Below are 18432 nucleotides of genomic sequence, written 5' to 3' on the forward strand. Positions count from 1 at the left end.
GTTGCGGGAAAAATAGGTCAATAGGGTTTCATAAGGTTTTGAACCCCCCACCCCCAAACAGTACACACCCAGACACACCCTGCACACATTTAGGAGCCATAAGGAGCACACATACTTAAACCCTGTTATATCTCTTGGTTCTCTGATAGAGTATGGATTCAGGAGGTTGGAGCATATGCTCATTCGAGTTAATCTTGTGATCTCATGAGCACAGTATGATATAAGTAAAGAAATGATTGTGCTGAACCTCCAGTTAAAAGATATATTTCTCACTTGTAGTTTTTAGCACACAAAAAACACAAAAGAAAAAAACTAAAGACACTTTGTAACTTGGTGCCATTTCCATGTTCATTAAGTACATTTGATCTTTTTCATAGTAACACTTCCCTCTAATAAAAAGGTGGATTCAAATCATAATAGCAAAATATGTCACAGAGCACAACAGAGCGTCCAGATCCCCTCACTGCAGGTGTCCTTTAATTTGGCACCAATATGTATACATTTGTTATACAATATGTAGTATATCTGTAATATCCTTTACCTTTAAATGAAAAACTTACCAAACTACTTTCACAGTGTGTCCCTGTTAGTTTCAGTTTTCATACATAAACACTGCAGCATAAGTCTAGTGTTATTGTTCTGTTTTGTCCACATATTAAATACAGGTTTTTTTGTAAAATGCGAGATATTACCTTTTAAATTAAGTCTCATACACCAATTTTTGCACAGCAATGTTTGCCGTTAAAAGGACTTTCCATTTAAATGTTGTAAATGTTCAAAAGTTTTATAATAAAATGGCCCCAACCCTAATCTTGGTGAGGTTGGGGTAGAGTTTAGGTGATGTATGTGAGCACATAAACGAACACTTTAGACACGCAAAAAACTTCACCCGTGGATGAACTTAATATGTCTAAAGGTTCTTACTCGGACAACATGTGTATGATACACTTGTTAAAGAGTGCAAAGTTATTTTAATAACAGGAAACAATATGTAGAGCTCCACAATTATAGATCACAACATTTGGATAGAACAGGATTCAATACTACACCCTAAATGTAAATCATATTTGTGATTCATCAGACAACTTTAAATATGTACTTTTTGTTGATGATAGCACTATTTTCCATCTTTATGTCCTGTTAGGTCAGCAGTGGTCTGCATGTTTATTTACTTAAGCATTGACGCGAATATGTACATGTGTATGTCTGCACAGAGCCATCGTGCTGTTGTAAAATACCTTATTAACTATTTGCGTTGTCGGAAAAGGGCAGCTTTATAAGATTTTCTTCTTCGTGCTACACTTTGGTTCGCTTTGATGTAACTGTGGAGGTTATTGTGATTTTATACATTCAAGACGAAAAAAATCAAAAACTCAAAGTTGGGAGCTCACCCAGTTTGAACATCATCATGGTGATGAGCAGCGTCCTCTGATATCTGGACCAAACCTTTCCAAACTCCATGGTAGAGCAGGCTGCTAATGTCAGTCTCATGCGATGCTGTCAGTCCACAGGTACTCCATTCAGCAAGATATGGCGCTCCAGCTGCTCCAAAGTTAGCTGCTCGGAGCAGGCGCCTCCATGCTGGACCGCTAAGTGTGTATGTGCGTGTGTGTGTTTGAGAGTTTGTGTGTGAGTGTCGCAGGGTCGAAGTTGGAGTAAGCAGAGCGTAATCACCCCAGCAGAGAGTGAAGAGTGGAAAACGTGGAGTGGAGTCTCGGATCAGACTGAACGGGTCACTTAACTCCCTGCTCGCTGTCTGCAGAGACAGCTATCAATGCTAAAACGTGCACTTTAAACAAGACAGTCTAAACACAGTGGTGTGGATTCAACGGCTTGTTTTATGCTGCAAATAATTATTATTATGCTTTTTAAAATAGCATAAAATAAAATAGCATAAAAATTATTTTTCCATCAGTTGATTGGCTGATATATTGTTTCTCTTCCATTAAAATTTCAACTTGAAGAACGTGGTGAGAATAATTGCAGAACTGGTATTTTGGGTTTGAATAGGACAACCCAAAAATGAACAAAGACTTTTATGAGGTAAATGCAAAGTCTAAACGCAAAGTCTGGAGCACGAGAAGTCCAGAAATTAATATAGTTCAGAAAAGTATAAGAATCAAGAAGAATATTCAATTCAATTCAATTTTATTTGTACAGCACCAAATCACAACAACAGTTGCCTCAAGGCGTTTTATATTGTCGGGTAGACCACCACAATCATATGACCCCCTATGAGCAAGCACTTTGGTGACAGTGGGAAGGAAAAACTCCCTTTTAACAGGAAGAAACCTCCAACAGAACCAGGCTGGGGGGGGGGGGGGGGCATCTGACGAGACCGATTGGGGAGAGAGCAGGAAGACGGGATAAAGACATGCTGTGGAAGAGAGACAGAGATTAATAACAAGTATGATTCAATGCAGAGAGGTCTGTTAACACAAAGTGAGTGAAGAAGAAATACTCAGTGCATCATGGGAATCCCCCAGCAGCTGACACCTACTGCAGCATAACTAAGGGAGGATCCAGGGTCACCTGATGTGGCTCTATGCTTTAGCAAAAAGGAAAGTTTGAAAGTAGAGATAATGTCATCATAATATCCAAAGATGTCTGGAGAAAAGACAAAAGAAAACCTGGATTATAACTACACTGAGGACAATGGGGACTGATCAGCAGGTGAAAACAATTAGCAGGGCTCTCACATTAAAATCTAATAAATTAACACTAATTTTGGCCTCATTATTCTGAGGATTCAAAATGCAGATTCCCAAACCAACAAATCACTGGCTATGTCACTTTTCTATAGTCAGAGGTTTGTGTGAACAATGAAAATCACAGCTGTAGCAATATTTTAATCAAACAATGATGCACCACATCGTGCCCTAGACTGACATGAGCACTGACATAGGCACTGTGGGGATGTATACCAGCTTTCTATTCTTCTTCTATTGGCTGCTCACTTTTCTGCTTATAGCACCAAATCACAACAACAGTTATCTCAATTATCTGTCACAGATCATCTGCCTCAGTCTCACCCCATTCCTCACACCACCCTCTTCATATCCTCCTTCATGAACTTCCCTCATGATGTCTGTGTTTTCCTCCTTCCTGGCAGCCCCACATTGAATATCCTTTGTCCAATATTTCCACTATTCCTCCTTCTGAAACATCTCAGCCTTACCTCTCTCCCTGAGCTGTCTCTCTGTGGGATTTTCTGATAATTAAGAATAAATGAAGAATACCTGGGTGGACTCAGATGATTCTCTTTGAGCAGATCGTCACAGGTCAACTGTAATCAGTGAAAATATAGCAGAAATATTAGCTGAATCCACACATCAGGTGTGAGTCAGACTCTTGACACAGTGTTACAAGTTCTTTCTTATTTCTCAGGTGTCAAACAGTACAGTCTTTTAATAGGCTGCTAGTGTTTCACCATATGCAGGTGTACTTTTCTATAAAACTAAGACTGACCTCAGACATTTAATGTTCTTGGTACATTTGAGCTTAAATTTTCATTGTACACATGGTTGTTAACCATAAACTAAAAAGATGGATCAAGCCATCCAATGGCTATCACCCACTATTAGTTACAGCCCACAGTGCCTCGAGCTGAACATTTTCACTGTTATCATATTTATGTTTTAAACCACGGAAGAGGGAATTCCTCTCTCTGAGAAACTTAGTAATAGTGCAAGCTCGCTGGCTGCGATTTATCGTCCACGACAAAGCCCTCCCCTGCTTTGTCATCATTTATGATCCAATGACTTTGTGACTAATGATACAATAACTAACAAAATAAAAAGATGTTATTTTGTATTCAGTGTGACTTTAAGTTAGTTATTGAAACCTACATCTCATCAGTAACTGCTGACTGAGGTCATAAATAATGGGAGCTGTGTGCAATTCTGTACAAACAGCTAGCAAAAGTAAAAGCAGCAGTGTAACAAAGTAGCAAAGAAGAACAGGCTGATTACAGACACAGACCTTGAAAACTCAGTCAAAATGTTTGTATTTTGTAATGCTTCTCACTTTCTTCTCGGATGAACACGGTGCCAACATGTACAACTTGTGTGGCACATCAACAAATAGGGAACAAGGTGAAAATGATCACTTCATGTATTATTTTTTGGACAGAATATCCAGAACACTATTTGTCAGATTTGTTCTTTCGCATTATTTTATCATTTTTTGTTATTTTATACAAGAAATGACAGATTCCATCTGAATAATGTTTGTGGCACGTTGAACACACCAGTGGAAATTCTGTTAATGGATAAAGTCAAACTCAGATTATCAGTTGTGGACATTCAAGTCTTGTGATTTATGTGTTCTGGTAACTGTTAGCAATCAGAACGTCCAACTAACTGCTTGAAGAACAAAGAACTACAGTGTGTTATTATTATTAACAGGTAAACAGAAGATGCACGAAGCACAGTGCTGTGAAAAACTAAATTGCCCCATTCTGACTTGTTTTTTTGTCTATACTTTTCATGAACATGTCCGTGATATTTAGTATCTTTGAAATAAAAACAAGTAAATACAAAATTCTGTTTTTTTAAATGATGATTTCATTTATTAAGGAAAAAAACTATCCAAACTTAACTGGTTCTATAGAATTCGTAGTTTCAACAAATACTGCAAGTTGTTCCGGTCCTAAAGGGACAATCTTACTATCAACATCATGTCTGACTGTTGGTATGTTTTTATGGAATCGTGTGTTAGTTTTACTATAACAGGATGCAAATCCTCCAGAAAGTTCAACTTTTGTTTCATATCTTTGTGTTCTTTTTGGTCAGCAGTGTTGTTTTCCTTTGAACTCTCCCCTAGAAGCTATTTTTGCCTAATCTCTTTCTTAATATCAACCATGAACATTAAACTTCAGTGAGGCAGGTGAGGCCTTCGGTTCTGTAGAAGTCATTCTGGGTTCTTTTGTGACCTCCTGGTCGGGTCGATGCTCGATTACAGTACTTTTGGTACGCTGCTGGGAAAATTCCCCACTGTTACAAGTTTTCTTCATTTGTGGATAATGACTATCACTGTGGTTCACCACAGTCCCAAAGCCTTATATTGTCTTTGTAACGCTTTCCAGGCTGATAGACGTCAGTGACTTTGTTTCTCATCTGTTCTTTTGGGGATTGAATCTGATTGAGATGCTTTGGCGTGACCTTAAACAGACCATTCATGCTTAAAAAACCCTCCAACGCAGCACAATGAAAACAATTCTACAAAGAAGAGTGGTCCAGAATTCCTCCACAGTGATATGAAAGACTTGATAGATTGCCAGCTTTCACAAATGCTTGAGCGCACTTCCTGCTGTTAAGGGTGACACAACTAATTATTAGGCTCTATTTTTCACATAGGGCCAGTTTTCCCCTATTAAATCAAATAGCCTTAAAATAGATTTGTTGCAGTCCCATCAGTGTAAAACAGACTTGGGCACAGACTAGTGTCAATAATGGAATTAGTGATTTTTTGCATAAACAACTGAATTCTTTTCAGTATTTGTCTCAATGAAGAAAACAGAAACAGAAAAAGCTGCGGTGTTGACTTGCCAATGTTGAAAGAGAGCTACATTCATGACACTGAGAACTTTGCCTTTATCTCAACATGCCCTGAAACCCATTCATTTTGCTCTGTAGGATGCTTTATATTAGAATTTGATGATTTAGTCTTTCATGCTGACCAAAAATATCAAAAATGGACAAGCATACATGGTAGAGTTTGTAACTCCTGCGTTGAAAGTGTAAATAAATATGTCTTTAAATATGTCTTTCCTGCACAGATTAATATGTTTCTTGCATATTTGCATACAAAAATATGTGTGAATGACCATTTCATCGACTGACACTTTACTAGGAGCAGAGCCTGAGTCCAGTCCAGATTATTATTAGGGTATTTCTGGGATCAAGAGGATTGTTGCTCCCATTCCTCTCAACATCCACCCCACCATGACACTGGAGGTGGAGGGAGCTTATCCAGCACCTATCTGGTTGGTGGAGGGCTATGTGACAGCTAGACGAATGCCTTACCCCTTCCAAATCCACCACCCCCGCACACATGACCCACTCCCACGTATACTACCAACCCCCAACTGGAACCCCATGCGGCCCCTGAGCCTAATGTCAGGCTTAACTCCAGCCTTTTCAACAACAAGTAAAAATTTTAATTAAACACTTGGCAAAGGAGGGAGGGTGGGCGTGTGGAGGAGAGAGAAAGGAGGAGTTAAGAAGACAGGCTCGCTCTAGCATCTCCACCCACAGTTTTACATTCCTCTGTGACTGGATGCTGCTTTCTTTTAAGGTGCCACTCAATAGAGACACAGACAGCACACTCACATAGAGTCTCAGTTAGGCCACACAGAGAGCAAGCACAGAAGGCTGACAGCATAAAGTTTTCTTTTGCTTGATTTTTCTTCGTCTTGCAGTCATAAAAAGAATCAGAATGCTTTTTAGGAAATTATGTAGGTTACAGTTGCTCCAAGACAGAAACAGTAACACACTAAACTTTTTAAACTAATTTTTAAATAGTTTAACTTAGATAATTAGTTGTTGTTTTTTTCATTTTTTATTTTATTTTATTTTCAATTGTTACACACGGGACAGACATGACTAGGGGAAAGGAAAGGGAGAGGAACGGTGATAAAGGGCACAAAAAAATACATATCAATCACCTGGATCACCTGTTGAGAAAAAAAAGAAGAGAAAACAAGCAAAAACAGAGCAATATAATAAACAACATCATCGCGATGATCTATGTGAATATAACAGTAAATATTAAATATTAAACATTATTGTGCAGCACGTAAGATCGACAGCGCACAGTGTGCTTTGAGGTAGGAGCCAAAAAGGTGTAGTTTGTGAGCACCCGTGTGTACACCTGTGAGCATGAGCGCGCTTGTATTTAAAAGGTTCCTTCAGGTAACGATCTGCTAGAGGGTGTGGGGGGGCCACAGCCCCATCCTTCAGGGCATAAAGCAGGTATGGAGGAGATCCAGGCTCCATACATGCAGAGACCCTCAGAGCACAAGAGACCAAGAAAGACCAACGGAGGAGCAGCTGTGCCACTCTCCCGGAAAGAGCCGAGAAGAGTCCCAGATGAGGGGTCACCCAGCAGCTGCGGAGCAGAAGCCAGGGGGGGTAGCAGTGACGTGCCCGGGAGGTCCGCCGGCGGCCAGCTGTGCCAGAGTGACCGAGCCCCAGGCCGAGAGGCCGAGGGCACCCCACCCCCCGAAGTGGCCCGACTGAGTAAGTATGTAAGGAAGTAAAATTTATTTATATAGCACATTTCACAGATAAAAATCACAAAGTGCTTCACAATAAAACCAGAAATACAAATAAAATAATATAAAATAATGAAAAAATTAATTAAAAGCTTGTTTGCATAAAAATGGGTTCAGATGCTTTTTAAAGGAGTCAGTGGAGTCTAGACAGCGTAAACACAATGGCAGGAGTTCCCTTGGTGCCAGTGCCTGAAAAGCCCGATCACCACGTGTTTTGAACCTCGTACGTAGGACCACCAGTAACCTCTGACCTGACGACCTAAGTGCTCGGGATGAAGCATGAGGTTTCAGCAGGTCAGACTGTGGCGCTTCACCGTGGAGAGCTCTAAACATTACAACTAAAATTTTAAAATGAACCCTAAAATTTACTGGCAGAGAAGCCAAAACTGGAGTAATGTGTGACCTCTTGTTAGTGCCTGCCACAGGTGCCAGGCCCTGACAAGCAGTCACTGGGAGTGAGCTGGTGCATACATGAGCGCCCAGCTCCGGACACCAAGAACCACCAACGCACCGATGTCTGAGAGCGTCAGAGTGGTGGGGGGAGATAGGCCTCCATACCTTAGAGGGCCTTGGATGTCCCCAGAGAGGTGACGTCTAATACCCGACCTGACATATAGACACAGACAAACAGACACACACAGATACAAACATCCATTCCCACCCTCATGCTCTCATATGCAAATACTCAGCACTCACCCAACGTGGAGACAGACATAAGTAGACTCTGTACACACAATCACACTCCCCAAACATACTCTATACCCCAGGTCTAGGTACCCTTGCCCCTGGAGGGGGAAACCGCACCCAGACCCAGGAGGTGTTACCCTTTTCCCTGGGGTGGAGGCAAGCAGACCACTCCTGACTCCAGAGTAGCAGGGAGGCCCCACATTCCAGACCCCAATCGGACGGCCAACTCCTCCTCCCAGCCCCCCCGCCCTAGATAAATATTTTTAAAAAAACAAATAATAAAATATGTGAAATTTATTCTTCAGAAAAGAAAGAGAAACTCTTTAGATGGTCTGTACCGCCACATATCTGTCAGATAATTCCAACAAATAATTACTAATAATGAGATTCTATAGAAAATATTATATTCAGTGTGCCTCAGCGTCAGTCTGTGCTCTTCAGTGCTACAGATGGTGCAGTTTGTTTTAAGCAAAGAAAAACTGTAGCTTTGACCGCCTGCTCTCACAGCAGTTCATGAAATAGTCTTGTAAAGTTTTTTGCACTTTTTTTTTCATGGACATTGAACTGTTACTTTTTTCATGTCAGTGAATAGAAATTTTAATAGGATCTGAAACGTAGTGTCAGTAGCAGGTATTTTTGCTAGAGAACGCAGGGCGATGAAACTGTGGCAAACTAAGACATTTTAATGGAAACACCAAGTAGGTGAAAGTTCTGTAAATAAAGCTAGGATTTTGGTGGCCCTGAATGAGATTTCATGTAGCCCAAAAACACTTTCACTAATGTGTTCAGGGCTGTTTTCATGGCTTTGCAGCAAAGTCCCAATGTTAATCCATCCAAGACTTTCTGTCTTTAATCAACTTTTATGTCTTGTAGTTTATTCCTTCAGTTTGCAATAAATCATAATGGGTTGTGTGGACCCATAATTCCAAGACCAGCCCTGGGTTGATGGCTTCTTGTACCGGGATTTCTTCCACTACACTTCCGTGTCTTCCTTGTCTTGGGATTGACCCTTCAGACCTACGTTATCATAGAGTTTATGAAAGGGAAAACTGGCCAGTCTATATGAGAAAAGGTGATTTTCTGAGGAAAACTAACACCACAAGAGATACCGCATGGCTACAGTCTGGACAGTAGAGCTGGAGATCGCACATCAGCAGTCCATTAACTCCTTAAAAGTCATGAGCTCAAACTATTGGTAGACTTGGATAGCTTTTCTCCTTGACCAAATGATGTCACTTACAAAGCATGTAATATATAATATATAAAAACAAAGAAGCAATCAGGAAGGGAAAAATACTTTTTGCAGCATCATATTTCTGCTCTGTAAGTGATATTGCATTACAATAATATTTTTAAATGTTTGAGATTCTGTTTGTAAGACAGTTTGTTTATTGGACAGATAAATCAGGTTTCATCCATGCCAGACACAAACCATGACAGGGGGGCTGTCAAGTCTACAAGCAAATACTTTACAGATTACAACAAGACAATGTGTCCACACAGCTTACCGCCAGCACCATATGGAGCAATGATCTGCTGGAAGCTGCAGTAAATGCTCTGTGGGTAAACAACCATGCTTGCAACCACAACACAATCAAAGACAATAATACATTTGGGAAATTACAGCTGCAGCACTCACACCTCCTTTACACCTGCATTGTATGGTAATGCAGAGGAACTGTCAGTGAATGCAACAGGTAGACGGAGTTCACAGACTAACACCACAAACATCTAAGGCTGTCAAGATAAACTGAATGTCATCTAACAAAGGAGGTTGTTAGTCTGTAAGCCCTGCACAGGAATGAACTGCCAAGTTGTAAACCAGGAAAAACTCCACACCTTAAAACTTTCCTTTTTGCTAAAGCATATAGTTAGGGCTGGACCAGGTGACCCTGAATCCTCTCTTAGTTATGCTGCAATAGACGTAGGCTGCCGGGGGTTCCCATTCAAGCTACCTTTATCTCCACCACCAGCATCTAGGCTCTGGGGGGACCTGCTGTAATCCCATCACAGTGCCATCAGAGTCTAACCAACACAGCAAAATCTCCAGTGTTAAATTAACACTAGAGAGTGTCTATATGGGTCCACACCTCTGAGTGTTAAATACAACACTGTTGAGTGTTAAATTAACACTTTTGACAGTGTTATATGTTTAAAAGTGACCTAGTCAGTTTTGAAGATTAACAAAGACTAACACTGAGCAGTGCTGATTTTCTAACACTGGAATATTTCTAACATTTTGAGTTATTTTCCAGTGTTAGAAAATCAGCACTGCTCAGTGTTAGTCTTTGTTAATCTTCAAAACGGACTAGGTCACTTTTAAACATATAACACTGTCAAAAGTGTTAATTTAACACTCAACAGTGTTGTATTTAACACTCAGAGGTGTGGACCCATATAGACACTCTCTAGTGTTAATTTAACACTGGAGATTTTGCTGTGTATGTATAGTCTGTTCATCAAGAAGTAATATTCTTCTTTCTTCTGACCTCTTCTTATTGAAATACATACAATAAGGGGTATGATCCAATAGTTTTTATGTTTACAATTAAATTTGTTTTTGTTATTATTTTATTTTGACATCTCTACGTTGTTGTTGATTTGTTTTAAGGGGAAACATTAAGTGGGAATCTGTGAAATCCCTCTCTCTAAGGAACTGTTGATCCCTTCGTTTCCTGCATTCTGTTTAATTTGTTTGTACACAAATGAATTTGTGAATAATTTTGAATCAGATTAAAAAAAAGAAAAGAAAAAGAAAACTATTGAGATATCAGAACATTTTCATTCATTAAGTTGCCTACAGATGTTTGAATGAGTAATCGGTGGACTGGTTTCACGTTGGCACTGTCAAATCAGGCAGTGAGCAAAGGCTCCCTGTGCAAATTCACCTGTTAAATTTCCTGAAAGTGCATAGAGAGATTGTGATAACTACAACACTACAGCCTGCCTTTTACTACCATGACTACTACTACTACTCGGAGGAATTAGTGGGACTCTCAGTAAGAAGATTCTGGTCTGTTCAAGCATCAGCGACACTAGATACATGACCAAATCTCCAAGGTTTCTCATTCAGGGAGAGAATGTTGTTCCCTCGCTCACCAAAACAAATCTCTGTTGTGATTTCACTAATTGCTCTGACCTCTAATACCTGATTAACAGAATAAAGTGATTTGCACACCAACTGGAGCTTTTCTCTACCTGTCTTTGCAAGGTCTTTGTTCTCTTCTGGCTCTGATTAACATGTCATTAGGTTGAAAGCCTCAACATTCTGCAATGTAATATGTTTACAGTAAGATATGCAGGTGTGTGTAGCTGTCCTGGGTTCACTGAATGTCTGTGCTAAACAAAACCAGCTATCCTCTCCTGTAATGATATCTTTCCTGTATGGCTGACGGAGCATGTTAGTCTGTTGCCCTGTACTCTGGCCTCCTGTCTTTTAGAATCTTGATGAGTAGCTAATAAGACCCCAGCAACCCCGTGGGACCCCCAGCCTATGAAACCTTTCAGCACCATGGCCTGAGGTATGCCCAGTCAAATGCTCAAGTAATGAAAGGGATCTGAATAAAGCTGGGAGAGATCAAAGCAAACTTCCTCCTGTAATATTTGGAAGGTAAATAGAATAGTCAAACATTACATTCCTTTAGCTTTTAAGATTGTGTCTGTCTGTCAGCTTAACTCTGACATTACTACCAGGAATACAGGGGGAGTAACCAACCCAGTAACCCAACTTAACCAGCTGTTTAACATTACAAAAGCATTACAGTATACAGTGAATGCCATTATGTTCTATGAGTGATGTTAGCATTGATAGTAAGGAGGCTTTGTTACTACTATACAGAATTTATTTTGGAGTATTATCCATGTGAATCAAGTGCCCAATGCTGAAGTTCTTCTCATGGCCGCATGGGTTTGACAGCAAATGCAAATCAGTCCCAGTAGATCCCCATGCCCAAGAAAAGTAACTGGAAACAATGTTGACCAGCTGGTGCCTCCAGTGGCTACATCTTTTACATAATCTGACCACTTAGTGAGCAAATCATATGGAAAGTTGAAATCTACCTACCAAGGAATCCTTGCTATTGTAATCTAAACAAGTGATAAGTGATGACATTAAATTATCTTCAAACAATATGTGTTTTGCAATTAAATTTAATTTATATAGTGCAACTTCAAAACAGTCCTAAGGACAGCCTTCTTTAAGACCCTACAATATTAGATAGAGCACCCCAGTGAGTCAAGGATGATGGAGATGAAGACATCCAGCAGAATCAGGCAAAGGGAGGGCAGCCACATACTGCAACTGGTTGGAGGTAGAGAGGAAAAGGAACAAAATAGCAGAGATCAAACTTGCAATACTGCAATGCTGTGGGGGCATATGCTACAGTTGTAGTCTTTTTCTGACTGTTGTGTTTGTAAGAGAATAGTACAATTGTCACAATGCATGTCTCATACTGATCCTGGTTCCAGACAGCTTTGATATCTGTATTACAGATTTAACCAGCAGAATGGGAATTCATTATATTCTGACTTACTGGCTTGCATTATTCCCACTATAGGGTCCTGTGTGATGGCTTGCCCAGGCTTTTCCAACTCTTGGCAGGCAGCAGCCTCATTTTGTTTTCCCCATATTCCCAGAGGCTAGTCATTTTCTTACATAGACTCCCAGGTTTGATTTTATGAAATGTAAACAATCTGCGAGTACAACATTTAAAAAGAAAAAATATATATACCGCCACATCTGCAGGTAGAATTAAATAAAGAGCCTAACAGCAGGAGTTTCCACCTCTAAATTGGGAACTGTGATCTTCAAAAGGGTGGCATGGTAGTGGGTTTCCAAAATCCTTGGTCTACTGCAACAAACCTGTGCTGAAGATGTTGTCCAGAGGATATCCCTGAACCAAAGAACCCCCAGCTCTTTCCTGTCATTGATGCATCTCCTGCTGACACTTCAGACTGGCATCAAAATTAAGAGTTCTTCCATCCCGTTCTCTACCTCTCCAACATATTTCAAAAGTTCACCCTAGGCTTTGTGTAATCCTTCTAACAGCCAGGTAGGCATGTGCAAAAATAACTGTGGAGAAGAAAGGATGAAGTATTATTTATTATATCAATACTGATTTCACAACACAAAAACAAAGACAGTAAGTAATAATGAAAGTGAAGTTAGAAATTTTACCGTAAATGTAGCATGAATGTGGCAGAAAAACATAACATTAATTAATCATTTAAGATCTACTTTGTGTTCAAAGACTGTTACAGATGTTTCATTACCCCTCTCACAGAATGCAGACATTAAACAGCACAAAGACATCACCCTGTCCCGCAGTGGACTCGGGAAAAATCTTACATGAACTCCCAGATACAGCAGACGCTGACATAAGGGCCTTTCTGTAACTGATCCACTAGATGGCGCTCTGAATGCAGGGAAACACCTGGCTGTGACTGCTAAAGCTAACCACTGGGTGTTGCTGATGCACTGCTTCTACTTCGGTTTCATTTCATTTCTGTCATGTACTCTGGTTTTCTCTACAGCACCCGAACATCTGCTTCACACAAGCTGATGTTTTGCTGGACACAGAGAACACAGGGTCACATGTGAAGAATTTGAAGCTGCACACATTTGACAGTAAAGATTTTTTAAAGAAATTACTGACTTTTGAAAAATACATGGTCCTCCAGGTCTTTAGTAAGAGCCTTATAGTCATCCAGTCTCACCTGTAGTTGATTCAATGACATGATTCAGTAAAACTGGGGAAGCAGAGCAGCAATTCAGTCTAATTTGATGGCAAAAACATCGGCAACAGCAGTGAGTGTTTATTCTAGTCACCACCAATGGTGTGAGTAAAAACGCTGAATTCCTCTGTTCTGTTAAAAGATACGATTTGTAGTCCAGGGTCTCTGTGAGCAATGTGTAAGATTTTACTGGTCAGTTCCCAGTTGTGTTTCGTTGTTCAGCCGTGTGGCCGAACTGAAGCTATGCAAAAGAGCTGTTGAAGTTATGTGAAGAAAACAGGCAACTGTGAGCAGCAGTATGATTACTACAGATGAGATGTTTTCTTTGAGAGTTAAGGGGGAATTACAGAAAAGGTCAGAAAGAATTGCACTTTGTCATTATGGATCTAGAGATGAGATGATAGTGCTTACAAAAAAAACCAGGAGGCTGAGCTGGAGGTGTCAAGATTTTTATTGGGAGTGACCAAAATTCCAAAAGCAACCCTAAGATACACACACTTTGACACTTTTGCAGGCGACGATTCATCTAAGGAAAGAGTGTTAAAAATTCCATCTATCAAAAATCATCCAAATCAAAGAGATACTGTAAGACAGTCACAGTAATATCCCATGTTTAATAAATATGCACTTGAGAAGTTCTGGCCCATTTATTGACAGTAATTTGAGTCAGTACCATGGCAGTAAAAACATTAAATCAGCCGCTTATCATGGATTCATGAAAGCTAAAGAAAGGAAGTATTTACATGCAGGTGGAGCATGAAAAAGTCCCCTTGTTTATGATTCTTTAACACTCTGAAGTATTGTGACATGCAGAGGATAGAGATATTAAGCTGGAGCAATGAGGTTCCTGTCATGCACGCACACAGACGCAGACAGCCTCATAAAAGTATCGGTAGTACATATTATACTTATACATATTTTTACCTTAAAAAGGCTAATATATGGTTCTGAATGTAAGCGTTCTAGTGATTTTATTGACTGGTGGGAGGTAAATGTGTGCTTTGGCAGTTAGTTGAAAAGAAATTAGGAGTAATTTTTCAATAGCTCGATAGTTCTTAAAGGTTAAATAGCTTTAAATGGTAAAAACAAATTACTGGCATTTTATTTATAGGTTAAACTCAAATTTTATGAAAACAGAAAGCAAAACCGTTTCATCTTGTCACCATGTTTGTTGGACATAGAAAAAATTATTGTAGAAAAAGATGTCATTGAAATTATAGACGCAGTGGTACAAAGCTGGGGCGATTCTAGGACCAGAGCTTTGGGGGTGCTGAGCACCCAGAGAGCTGCCCATCCAGGCAACATAAACTTTACTCGTCACGATGAGACGTCTTCCCTGTCTCTGTCAGTCCCTGCATCCTTAAATGTCTCCAGTTGTCCCGAGTTCTCTCTGACTGTCTCCTTGGTGCATTTAAACCTGTTCCTCCCTGTCCTCATCGTCTGTTGTCTTCGTCTCTGTTATCAGTCATCATAACTTTACCATCTCTGTGCAAATCTGGACGTTTCTTTATTAAATCATAAGATTCTTAAATTCATCAAGTCTCTCTGTGCCTGGGTCCTCGTCACAAAACATGACATCACTGTTTTGTACATTTTAACACAATTTAATCCCCACATTTTTGAAAGAAAAACACTTTAAAAAAAAAAAAAAAAAAGTCTGTAACAAAACCATGAAATCTGATAAAGGTTATTTAAATGCTGAAAAAGAAGAATGGATTGGAATAAAAAAAAAAAAACATATCCTAACCTTCATTACTGGGGAGAATGATGAATGATGCTCATAGTGAGTAAAACGTAAACTGAGTGCATTTTTTGGACAAAGATTCACTTTTAATGTGTGTGTATAATATAATAGATACATTAAAAATACACTCCAAAAATAGGAGAGTCCTTATAATGTAAAAAAAAAATATAAACATGGAGGCAACTTTGCCTATGGTACAATGTATGAAAAGATCTTTACTCAGATGCTACTATGGCTCTGCAGGTTTTTTTCTTTTATTTTAACCTGTGTCGCCTCAGCTTGAAGTTGACAAATCTGTCTATCACTTTTTGGTGGTCAACTCTCTCAAACATCTCTTTCTCAACTGACATCACCAGTGTTGGGCAAGTTACTGTGAAAAAGTTATTCATTATAGTTACTTGTTACTTCTTCAAAAAAGCAACTGAGTTAGTAACTGAGTCACCAGATTCTAAAAGTAATTAATTACTTGAAAAGTAACTATTGCATTACTTTAAAAAAAAAAAAAAAAAAAAAAAAAATATATATATATATATATATATATATATATGATATATATCACCTTGTTGCTTTGTCATCTTGAAGTGGTCATGTGATTGGCTTACCACGACTACTTTATTCTTCCTCAGTCAAACAGCAGCACTCATGCGATTGTTTTGCCCCCTTAGCTCCAGGTGTTTTGCCAGAATGTGATTGTCGGGCAGAAAGTGACTGCCATCCGTGGGAGCGCGCAGCTGCTTAAAGCTGTAGCGCCCAGATTACTTACGTAGACAGCTACTTCCGTGCAACTGATATAAGATGCGGTAAGCTGAAGACAGCTTGAGCCGTCTGTCTGTTGAAAAATAGTAACGCGACCGCACCGCATTTTCTTGTTAGTAACTGTAGCACTCTCGTGTGATGCGACAAGCCAATGATCACTGTGGATGTTAGTCCGCTGTAACACTTTAATGCGTACTCCAGCACACGACAAAACATAATGGCAGTACCTGAAGAACAAAACTCCCCCCACCATACTATTCCGGTTGGACTAGCCCCCACAGTTATGGCAGGTCTGCATAAACAAATATTGCTTGGTGATCATTTAACCAATGATCTACAGGGTGGGCCATTTATATGGATACACCGTAATAACATGGGAATGGTTGGTGATATTAAAGTCCTGTTTGTGGCACATTAGTATATGTGAGGGGGCAAACTCCTCAAGATGGGTGGTGACCATGGTGGCCATTTAGAAGTCGGCCATCTTGGATACAACTTCTGTTTTTTCAATAGGAAGAGGGCCATGTGACACATCAAACTTATTGGTAATGTCATAAGAAAAACAATGGTGTGCTTGGTTTCAACGTAACTTTATTCTTTCATGACTTATTTACAAGTTTCTGACCACTTATAAAATGTGTTCAATGTGCTGCCCATTGTGTTGGATTGTCAATGCAACCCTCTTCTCCCACTCTTCACACACTGATAGCAACACCAGTTCTTCCATTGACCTGAATGATGTAGGATCGTGGCTCCTTGCTCTTCCTTTCCACAATTCCCAGCTTGTCGTAACCTTTCTCCGGCTGCACCCGGACCACTTGTCCTTCTTGCAACGGCTGTAGCGTGCGGCTGGACTTATCATAGTGACGCTTCAGTCTGAGTCTTTTGTCGCAAAGTCGGTCACAGATTTGTCCTGTGTCTTTTGCGACGGGGGCCAACAGCTTGCTGCACACAGGAATGCCTGCGTGTGTCTGACGAGACCGTTTGACTGTGGAAACTCTGGGCTGCTGGTTAAATGGGTGAAGTCCTACTGCTTTGTGAAATCAATAAACTGTTGACTAGTGTATTGTCTGCCATTGTCAGTGAGGAGCGTGTGCGGTGTGCCATGAACTGAAAAGTGTCTCTTTAGCTTGGAGATGACCGCTGCTGTGGTCGAGTCACGGAGAAAGTCAATCTCAATCCATCCTGAATAGGAATCTACAAGAACCTGGTATTGTTTTCCATGCCAGGTAAAAATGTCAGCCGCCACCGTCGACCATGGGAGGTCTGGAACAGGGTGCAGTTGTAGCGGTTCTCTCTGCTGATGTGTCTTAGTGCTGTTACACACAGTGCAAGAGAGCAGCTCTTCCGTGATGTCTTTTGACATCGCTGGCCAAAAGATGACACTCCTAGCTCTGCGCTTGGTTACCTGGATGGCCTTTGTGTACGATGTTGATGTACTCTTTGTGCAGGGACTGGGGAATGACTGTTTTGTGGCTTTTCATGATGATCCCATCCTGCACGCTGAGCTCATCTCTATATGGAGCGGGGCTCTTGAAAGGGTGTCGGCTAGATACATGTATTTCCCCTTTTTGTAGACCAGGCTGATGTCCTAACTCTGTAGTCGCATTAACATCCTCTGGAGCTGGGCAGGGGCGGCATGGATGAGCTTTTTCATTATGGTCACCAGGGGCTGGTGGTCGGTTTCAATGATTGTTGCTTTGCCATAGACATAATCTTTATCAGAAAGGGCAATAGTAGTGATGTGCGGATCGATACTAAAATACAGATTCCTCCTATACCAATCATTTATGCTCTAGAATATTCTCATTTTAAAATGTCGATATTTTAGTAATTTTGGGTAAATTTGTAGTTTATCATTAACAGGATGTGATGGCTGCACTTACAGCCACACAGTGGCAATACCCACCATGTTAGTGTAGAGGCTTATAAGTAACATTGCATTCACATGTCTTTCTTTAAATATAGGAATTAATTTACAGGACAATAAATAACTGGTTTTGGTTCAGAGTTAATTCACATATCCACATAACACTGCATTCTAAAATAAGTGCGCACATTTTAGTTTACACTGTTATGTATGATTAATCTTTTGTTTTCTGAGTTACCTTAGTTGCAGCTGTTCCACTCCCTTGATTAAGGAGCCAAAAGGTGGAAAAGGGGCGGAGCGAGCTTTAAAGGAAGACTACAAATTGGTTCATGCCATAACTCAGGACCATGGGGGGGAATTGGAGTT

General features: G+C 40.2%; 1 protein-coding gene across 1 annotated transcript in view; it reads right to left on the bottom strand.

The window, feature by feature from the left end:
• LOC146375571 (protein crumbs homolog 1-like) overlaps positions 1–1612 on the bottom strand; it is a 36618-nt gene extending 35006 nt beyond the window's left edge. The window contains exon 1 of the mRNA XM_084946583.1: positions 1392–1612. Within this exon, the coding sequence (XP_084802709.1) occupies positions 1392–1491 (100 nt within the window). The 5' untranslated portion in view covers positions 1492–1612. The remainder of the gene's footprint in view (positions 1–1391) is intronic.
• Between the last annotated feature and the right edge of the window lie 16820 nt (positions 1613–18432).

Source organism: Perissodus microlepis, chromosome 12, assembly GCF_051167445.1.
Source record: "Perissodus microlepis isolate ML-2025 ecotype Zambia chromosome 12, ASM5116744v1, whole genome shotgun sequence".
In the NCBI taxonomy this organism is placed as follows: Eukaryota; Metazoa; Chordata; class Actinopteri; order Cichliformes; family Cichlidae; genus Perissodus; species Perissodus microlepis.